We start from the raw sequence: 10,365 nt of genomic DNA on the forward strand, positions 1-10,365 counted from the left end.
CAAAGTTTAAGTTGAATTTATTATTATTGTACAAGAAGGAGCGTTTAACAGTGCAACACAGAGGGGTTACAGAGAAAAGGCTCCCTGAGGAGCTCTAACAGTTGGTTCTTATACATTTTTTAATGGGCTGTCTCGGACACCTCCCTCACTGATGAGTGATCAGCAATGAACATTATGTATCACAATGACACTTCTCAGGCCCGTTTCTCACGTCCTTGAACTTCTGATTTATAATTATCTCTCCCTGCCATCCTCAGCAAAACACAGACCAAATAAGGGAAGTGCACGAGACATGCAAAAACAGGAAACACACATTATATGATCATCTGAACCCCAGTATAATCCCACACAGTCCATGTCTTCTATATGCACAGTTGTGGGATAAATATACATTTCTAAAGCATTTCTAAAGAATCTAAAAATCAAGGCTGCATTCTGACTTCCACCATGGCTCACATAATGTGTCAGAAAACAGAAAATTAATGCTATTTATAGCCAGTCACGCTGGATGAAAACTATTTGGGGCGGTATGTCCAGGAAGAAGAAAACCAGACTCATCGATTGGCCAGGACCGAAGACCTATACCCTTCAGTTCACAACAATAACAAACAATGGAGCAACATCAAGTTTGGGCAGTCTTGTGGTTTCTGTTTTTACTTCGGTGTTCAAATCTAATTGTCACAAGAAGCTGCCCAGTATGAGCAGCAGGCAGCATGTTGCAGTCAGTACCAAAATAGACGGTGGACTTCCTCTTTGGTTCGTTGGATAGCAACTTTTGCTGAAAATCATATCATCAACTAACACCAACACTTCCAGGTTTAGATGCACTAAAATTATAGTTGAGCTCACAAAGTTTGATTTGCTCTGGCAGTTGTCACTGCAGTTTAATCGATATATGCGTCCAGACCAGAGGACCAGCTGTTCAACCTCCCGTCTGTATGTAGACTTGTCATCATCTTGGATGAGATCTTTGTTTTGTCTCTTTGCTTTGTTCTTATTTTTTGCAACATTACGACTTTTACGTCTTCATTTGAAACATGTTGTCGTAAACCATTGGATCCACCTTACGGAGAGCAGCAAGCAGGATTGAGCAGGCTTTATCTCCCTTTTTTCGGACCATGTCGATCAACTTTCTATTTTTATCGCGAATTTCTGCGACTGCTGTGACTGATTCCATTTCATCATCATTTATAACGTGACGCTCAAGAAGTATATCCATAAGAGCTTTCAGACTGGGTTCAGAGAGGCTGCCTATCAACTTTGCCCGAATTGAGAACAGCCTGTCTTTTGAGTCCTCTGGTAGGGTTTCGCATTTTGAACCTGGAAGATAACGAGGAAAAATACTTTTGTTCAAAAATAATCACTAATATATAACAGCATATTGAGTCAAAAAAGGAAAAAAAGTTGGGGGGAGAATGGGGTAAAAAAAAACTCTGAAGTTCCAAGATTAAAAATGTAACTTTACTTGAAGAAAAAAAAACTGTGATGAAACAAATTTACAAGAAAATAGCCAGAAAAGCTGAGGATGACCGCATCAAAGTATGCTTTGCAATCAGGTACTGTAATAAGGAAATATTTTAAGACTTTAGGCTAGAATTACAATATTACCATCAGTAGCTGGACGTTGGAGACAATGTGAAAACAACATGAACTGCTATATGTCTTTGTAGTCTCACAGAATATTTGAGTTAACTCAAATATTCTTGAATATTTTCCAAACAGATGTGACTTTAGAGTTCTAACAGAAAAGGAATTGAAAAATATTTTTGTTGTACAATGAGCACATCTTTATTTTAATGTTCATTGGCTTGATGAAAGGGGAACACTGATTCAGTACTCACCTTCTATGTGTCCGCCAGGTGTGATATTGATCCTGTAGAGACAAACACAATCCCAAAAGTTATGGATACAGTTTAAAGTAATTGTTCATTCTCTGAGTTTGCCAGCTTTAAAAAGTCCTGACATGACTGAAGTACGACTGACTGATGACACTCTGGGTTCTGTGACTGCATTACAGAAAATCACTAACCCCTTCTGAATGCGCCCCTGAATGTTCTGTCTGAACCCAAGCTCTGTTCTGCCATTGGACTCCTGTGCTAACCTCGGACTGGCCATAACGAATACAGTGTTCGAGCATAAGGTTGTTCATAAGTGTACTTGGTACCAGAACACCTTAAGGCGCAGATTAATGGTCAATCAGGTGTGAGGATATCTGTCCTTGTTGCTGCTCTAGAAACCCCTATTGGTTGGTTTGGGGGCTCACATGGTGAAATGTGTAAATCTCATCAGAGTAATGCTTTAACCTCCCTCCCCGTACAATACTGTTGAAAGCAGTGTCAAACTGACCTCAGATTCTGCACAAGATCACGCAGCTGCACTCCTGAATCCTGCAGCTCATTATTACTCAGGTCCAAGTCTCTCAGTTTGGAGGGGTTGGACTTCAGTGCTGAGTACAGAGAATCACAGCTATCCTTTGTCAACCCGCAGCACCTCAATCTGAATAAAGAATAAATGATGAAGACAAAAATCCATTTATAAGCCAATCAGTGTGTGTTCTGAAGGATCAATGATCAGACATTACTGGTGTAATAGTTCTACTTCAGGAAGTAACCTTGATACATTTAAAACAAATATTAGTTAAAAAAAACAACAACATGAAAATAAGAACAAAAGCAAATTAACTTTCTGGAGTTATAAACATGAATTAGGTTCAAATGTTAAGTAAACAATAGTAACAGAGAGTAAATGAACTAACCCCAGAGTCTCCAGTTTATGGTGTGGACTCTCCAGAAAATCACACAGCAGCTTCACTCCTAGATCCTGCAGCTTGTTGTTACTCAGGTCCAGGTCTCTCAGGTGGGAGGGGTTGGACTTCAGAGCTGAGGCCAGAGAACCACAGCTGATCTCTGACAACCTGCAGCTCAACAATCTGAATAAAGAATGTGAAAAAATTGAAAAATACAGACGTTACATTTGAACAAAAAACAGAATTGTCAGAGAATCTTTCAATCATACATCTTCATAACAATGTCGTTATGCTTTAAATGTGCAGCTCAACATTGCTATGCCACAGTCAATTAACTAAACCACAGATGAAGAAAACAGACTTTAGCATTCAGATAGTCAGTGTGGATCAGTATAATATCAGTTGATGTCTGACCTCAGAGTCTTCAGTCTGCAGTGTGGACTCTGCAGAAAATCACATAGCAGCTTCACTGAATCCTGCAGCTCGTTGTCACTCAGGTCGAGGACTCTCAGATGGGAGGGGTTGGACTTCATGGCTGAGGCCAGAGAAGCACAGCTGATCTCTGACAAACTGCAGCGCCTCAATCTGAATAAAGAATAAATGATGAAGATAAAAATTTATTTATAATCCAATCACATGTTCATGTAGCATATTGCATTAATCAATGAATGCTGTTGACTAGTTATAACTAGAGGATGACTGATGGTGTTTATAACACATTATGACTACCTACACTCACATTTACAAGCCTCAACAACAACACGAACGGTTGTGTACTGATTACTGACGATGGCTGATCAGGTTTATTATCAGTCCTTTGTATTCAGTTTCTAACAGCAAATGATTGATGCTTGCGTGTGTTTTTAAACTACTTGTAGAAATATATAGATATATATATTAGGGCTGTCAATCGATTAAAAAAAATTAACTAATTAATCGCAAAAATTTCTGTAATTAATCGCGATTAATCGCGATTAATCTATCAATAAATGTATCAATAAATTAAATGCATTTTTCTGAGACTGAAGCTTATAATGAATATTTATTTATGTAAAATGATCAAATTAATGTAGAATAAACTCAGATAAAGTATATGAAATTCATTCATGTTATTGGCTTAAGGTGCACATATGCACAGTGCAAACAGAAAAAAGCCAGAATGAGGAAATATACTGAGGAGTGCCACACTCCTGTAGTGTAGACTGGGTGTTTTGCTTTGAGGTGATATGTTAAAGTCGTGTTACTTCTGTGGAATTTAAATTCGGCTTTGCAAACTGTGCAAATTGCCTTGTTTTTGTCCAACGAGCCGTCGGGCAACTTTTTAAAATGAAATGTTCCCCCTAAAAGTACTTATCCATCTTTACACCACAGACTCTCCTTTAGTTAGGATAGATCATAGACATATATACACAGACTCTCCTTTAGTTAGGATAGATCATAGACATATATACATAGACTCTCCTTTAGTTAGGATAGATCATAGACATATATACATAGACGCCTCACTGAGCAGGTTGGTCCGTTGCTGCGATACGTTAACGTGTCCGCCATATTGGATGTGGCAGATCTGCCCGTAAACTAATACAAGCAGGGCCGGTTTTAGCTATGGGCAATGTGGGCGACCGCCCAGGGCGCAGTCTCCGTGAGGGCTTTAAGTTAAAGCCTCTTATACACCCATTCACACACACACTAATATATCTGGGAAACAAAGCTCTACTTTGCCACATCCAAAATGGCGGCCGCCACCGGAAGTAAACAAAACCGCGTTAATTGCGTTAATCTTTTTTAACGCGTTAATTCTTTCAAATTAATCGACAAAATTAACGCGTTAATTTTGACAGCACTAATATATATATATATATATAGTGTAATATACTGTATACAAATACGACATAGGCTACAGTCAGTGAACTGACCTCAGAGTCTCCAGTCTACAGTTTGTACTCTCCAGTCCAGTAGACAGCGTCTTTACTCCTGAATCCTGCAGCATGTTTTTACTCAGGTCCAGCTCTGTCAGATGGGACGGGTTGGACTTCAGAGCTGAGGCCACGACTTCACAGTGAGTCTCTGAGAGTCCACAGCCAGAAAATCTGCCATGACACAGTAATTACAATATGTTTTTATGAGAGACACTTTATATTTACTTTGATGACAAACCAGTCACAAATGTTTTGGTCTGGTTTTGGTCTTAAAACTGTAGTTTTTACTATTTTCCATTAGATGGGGTCATTTTCTTATGTTTGGCCCAATGAAGACAAAACATGTTATTTTTCTGGTTTTTGGTTATGCATTGAATATTATGTGTGTGTTGATATGATGTCAGAGAGTGGTGTGTGTGTGTGTGTGTGTGTCTGGTGTGTGTGTATGTTAAGATAGAAATGAAACCAGGAAAACATGAGAAGAAATGGTGGAAAAATTACAAATTAGTAGCCGGTGCAGAGTCCACCACAGAGTCATTATGTAAACAAAGTGTCATTTAAATAGTTTGAATTATAAAAATGAATATTTGGTAGTTGTGATCAGGACGGATTTTAGTTATAAGAAAAGTGGAAAATAATATCAATATATATTTTATGGCACCGTTTTGACTTTATACAACTGTTGTATATTTTTGTGTCAGGGTTACAGAGGCTTTAAAGACATAAAAACAGACCCTGTTTTTAAAAGTTGTTAGGCTGTGTAAAATGTGATGATGTGAACCATTGACACGCAATACTACTCTACCAATCTGAACTGATTCATAATGTTCATCACATCTGGACTTACTTGGCCTTTCTGTAGTTCCTCACAGCTGGAATCAGTCTCTGTCGTCCCTCTTCTGATGTGTTGAACTTCTGCAGGTCCAACTCATCCAGAACCTTCTCTGACATCTGCAGCATGTAGGCCAGAGCTGAGCAGTGGATTGCAGAGAGTTTCATCTTTGATCTGTTCTCTGACTTCAGGAACTCTTGGATCTCCTGACGGACTGAGTCATCGTTCATCTCCATCAGACAGTGGAAGATGTTGATGCCTCTGTCAGGAGAGATCTCGTACATGTTCATCTTCTTCAGTTTTTTGATGGCTCTTTGGATGATTTCTGGATTGTTGTCTGTCTGACCCAGCAGGCCTCCTAAGAGTCTCTGGTTGGACTCCTGAGAGAAGCCATGAAGGAAGCGAACAAACAGGTCCAGGTGACCATTTTTACTTTCAAGGGATTCATCCATGTGCTTAAACAGGAAGACATCCAGGGAATAGTCATTCTGGTCATTATTCACTTTGGTGTAACAGTGGAACTTGTAGACTGCAGCCAGAAACTCCTGAACGCTCAGATGAACAAAGCAGTAGACTGTTTTCTGGAAGATCACACTCTCTCTTTTGAAGATCTCTGTACAAACTCCTGAGTACACCGAGGCCTCTGTGACATCCAGACCACACTGCTCCAGGTCTTCTTGGTAGAACATGATGTTTCCTTTCTCCAGCTGTTCAAACGCCAGCCTCCCCAGCTTCAGAAGAACTTCCCTGTCAGCCTCCGTCAGCTCCTGTGGACTCGTCTCATGTCCTTCATCGTACTTCTTCTTCTTCCTCTTTGTCTGAACCAGCAGGAAGTGTGAGTACAGGTCAGTCAGGGTCTTGGGCAGCTCTCCTCTCTGGTCTGTGGTCAACATGTGGTCCAGAACTGTAGCAGTGATCCAGCAGAAGACTGGGATCAGACACATGATGTGGAGGCTCCTGGAGGTCTTGATGTGTGAGATGATTCTGCTGGACAGATCTTCATCACTGACTCTCCTCCTGAAGTACTCCTCCTTCTGAGCGTCAGTGAAGCCTCGTACTTCTGTTACCCTGTCAACACATGAAGGAGGGATCTGATTGGCTGCTGCAGGTCTGGAAGTTATCCAGATGAGAGCCGAGGGAAGCAGATTCCCCTTGATGAGGCTTGTCAACAGCACGCTGACTGATGACTCCTGTGTGACATCAGACACGAGCTCTTTGTTGTTGAAATCCAGTGAAAGTCTGCTTTCATCCAGGCCGTCAAAGATGAACAGAAGTTTACAGACAGCGAGCTTCTCTGCTGTGACCTTCTGTAATGTTGGATGGAAAACATGGAGCAGCGTGAGAAGACTGAACCGCTCATCTTTGATCAAGTTCAGCTCCCTGAACGAGAGCAGAACCACCAGACTGACATCTTGGTTCTCCGAGCCCTCTGCCCAGTCCAGAGTGAACTTCAGCACTGAGAAGGTTTTTCCAACGCCAGCGACGCCGTTGGTCAGAGCGACTCTGATGTGTCTCTGTTGGTCAGGTAAGGCTTTAAAGATGTCGTGGCATTTGATGGGAGTGTCATGGAGGGTCTCCTTCTTCTTGGAAGCTGTCTCAAGCTGCCTCACCTCATGTTGGGTATGAACCTCTTCACTCTGTCCCTCTGTGATGTAGAGCTCAGTGTAGATCCTGTTGAGGAGTTCACTTTTTGTTTCATTACTTCCTTCAGTCACACGTTCACATCTCGTCTTCAGACGGATCTTATGTTCATGTATAACCTCCTGCAGACCACCATCTACTGAAAGAAGACAATTTGAGAATCTGTTGGTTATTTAAAACAAGTATTAGGTCATTAGTAAGAAAGCGTTCATTAAAATATTTGATGTGTTTGTGTAGACCCCAAGAATCAGCAGACACATGTGCAGACTTACTTTGTGTGTTTGTGGTCTGCAGTCCACGTCTTGTTCTGGATCTTTCTCCACACTGGGGATAGGAGGAGTCTCCTGATGAAGCAGACTCCTCCACAGGGAGGCGACTCCTCTTTGTCCAGTTTCTGAGGAAACAAACAGATGATTGGTGACCTAGCCACAAGAAACTGTATACTGTATAAATGTGACTCTTCTGTTCATCCAACAAAAGGACCTGGTGACCAAACAGCTGAATTCAGACCATGTCCTGATACTGGCTGTTTCATCAACAGACTTATGTTGCTTTCACACCAGGTCAACATTTGAGCTCTTACTCTGTGTCCGAGGATCCATCGTCGTCTGGAGGTTGTTTTTTGGAGCAGTGACTCATCATAGATAGTCAGACGTTGCTCTCGATGGAGACGACGTCTAACACGTATTATAAAACAGTTAGTTACAACCAAGTAAGAGACTGTTAGAAACCGAATACAATGATCTGACAATAAACCAACAGCAATCAACGTCAGACAGTGACCTAGTGTTTCTGCAGCGTTGACAGAACGTTCCAAAACAAACATATGATCAGTTTGAAGTGAACTAAAGCTCCCTGCGCTGTGCCTTTAAGAAATAATAAACATGACACCTGAACAATTCATTACGTGTCCGTAAAAATTCAATGTGTGATATGTGTGTGTGCATATATACATAAACACATAAACACTACCCACCACCACACACACACACAATATATATATATATATATATCTCTAATATATATATATATATATATATAATATTATATTATTGGTGTGTGTGTGTGTGTGTGGTGTGCGATATAATCTAATATCATCTAATATATATATATATCTATCTATTATATATATCTATATATATATTTATTATCCCACCCCACACACATATAATACACCCACACACCACACACTGTGTACCTATTGTCGAACGACAAAAATACATGGTTGTTTAATTGTTTTGTGGCGGGCATGGAAATCATTTAAAATAATAATAATAATTTTTTCAAAAACATAATTTTTTTTTTTTTTTTTACAAATTAAAAAATTTTTTTTTTTTTTAATTAATAATAAATACTAATAATAATAATCTCCACCACATACTCGTCTGTAACTTCCTGAAAAAACACGTCGAAGACGTATTTTCTAAAAAACATAAATAACTGATTTGTGTCTCAGAGGTTTTGACTGTGGGTGAATAAAACAGTTGAATATTATATTATTTATGATATAATATTATATTATAATATAATAATATAATATATCACCGTGTTCCTGCTCTGAGTGTCTGAGTGTAAAACTTTCACTTTCACTTCTGGAACCTCAGAAAACAGAGCTTCATGTTTCTGTGGTGACTGAATATAAATAAAATATAAACCATTCTTGAAAATGTGAAATAAAAACATAAAAACATAAAAACATAAAAACACAAAAACAGAAAAACACAAAAACAGAAAAACATACCTCTCTCGTCGTCGGTGTCTCTTCCCGTTTCAGCCTCTGTGCGAACTGTGACGAGCACGGAGGTTACATGAAGTACACCTGTATGACAGCTCCATGAAACACACAATATGCATTCAGTAAAGTTTAAAATTAAAAGTTACATCGGTTACTCATATAAAAGGAGACCTCCGGTCTACTAGTTCATATTTATTTACGTGTTTTTCAAGATCTAACTACTGGCGGAGTAATACTTGTAGTCATGAGCCGAGCGCGTTCCAACTCATAACCAGAGATGTATAGTAACGAAGTGGAACTACTTAAGTACTGTACTTAAGTACTAAAATTCAGTATCTGTACTTTTTTGGAGTATTATTTTTTCCCCAACTTCCACTTTTACTGCACTACATATTTTTGATGAATTTACTTTTACTCCGATACATTTTTCATGTGCTGAGTCGTTACTCGTTACTATTGTAGCGTCCAGCCGGACACGTGATGAATGACGAGGCGATATTGAACAAAGCTGCATTTATTGTTGGTTTGATTACAGGACTCGGTGACTGTCGGCCGGAACCACGCCATAAAACCAACTGAACAGTCCCGGTGTCACATCAACCTCGCTCGTGCGCCGTACGTCATACCATAGACATATATACATAGACATATATACACAGACATATATATCATAGACATATATACATAGACATATATACACATAGACATGTATTTTTCTAATGCTGAGTGTTTACAGCTACTAATGTGTGTAACACTGTTACTGTGACGATAAATATTGAAATATTTATATTTAACATTTAATCTGTGTCTATAATAACCAGATCCTGAAATGTAGATGTGACATGAGGGTTTCTGAATAAAGAGCACTAACATGTACATTACACGTGAACATATATACATACATATAGTACACACACACACACGTGGATACTATATGTATGTCACACTGACATGCTGTCTCTCTTGTGGTTGGAAGGACCTGCTTTGTGAAAACAGAAAACAGTTAAATCACCTGTGTAATAAGCAGGGGTGGGCATCTTCCCGGTGGGCCGTTGAACCAACGTGGGCCGGTCCGGTCCGCTATGTTTTCTCTCTCTCTCTCTCTCTCTCTCTCTCTCTCTCTCTCTCTCTAACTTCCCCCCAATTTTTCTGGCCAATAGGCTACAGAGGGCTAGTAGTGTGTAGCCAGCATCGACACATATTATTGGTCTATGTTTGTCACTGTCAATCAATCATGGGCTGACAGGCTCAGAGAGCCCTGACAGTGCTGTCAATCACAACACAAACCAGGGTGGGCGGGACCTCATGGCATGGGCCGGAGTGGCGGGACGGGCTGCCGCTGAGTTTAAAATGGATAAGCGCAAGAAACGCGCGGGTGGCGCTGAAAAACTGCGGTTAAAAAAGCTAAAGTCTCTGGAAGTGGAAGCTGCTAAATGTTCAAACCTGACAGACCTATTTGGTGCCGGTCACCACCACAGCAGGTGCTGCTGCG

At 40.0% G+C, this 10,365-nt stretch overlaps 1 protein-coding gene across 2 annotated transcripts; it reads right to left on the minus strand.

Moving 5' to 3' along the window:
* Positions 1-233: 233 nt before the first annotated feature.
* On the minus strand, positions 234-9,109 carry LOC104939504 (protein NLRC3-like). 2 transcript variants are annotated; one of them, XM_019277162.2, is made up of 10 exons: positions 8,880-9,109; positions 7,722-7,815; positions 7,411-7,532; positions 5,513-7,274; positions 4,663-4,836; positions 3,161-3,331; positions 2,756-2,929; positions 2,347-2,496; positions 1,842-1,873; positions 234-1,320 (listed from the first exon to the last, which is right to left on the minus strand). In XM_019277162.2, the coding sequence occupies exons 2-10, from the start codon at positions 7,778-7,780 to the stop codon at positions 1,019-1,021; spliced, it is 2,946 nt and encodes a 981-aa protein (XP_019132707.2). In that variant the 5' UTR covers positions 7,781-7,815; positions 8,880-9,109; the 3' UTR covers positions 234-1,018. The 2 variants fall into 2 exon arrangements, with proteins under 2 accessions (XP_019132707.2, XP_027141911.1); XM_027286110.1 differs by having other exon boundaries at positions 5,513-7,277; positions 8,880-9,108.
* Positions 9,110-10,365: the final 1,256 nt, after the last annotated feature.

Source organism: Larimichthys crocea, chromosome XIII (assembly GCF_000972845.2).
Source record: "Larimichthys crocea isolate SSNF chromosome XIII, L_crocea_2.0, whole genome shotgun sequence".
In the NCBI taxonomy this organism is placed as follows: Eukaryota; Metazoa; Chordata; class Actinopteri; family Sciaenidae; genus Larimichthys; species Larimichthys crocea.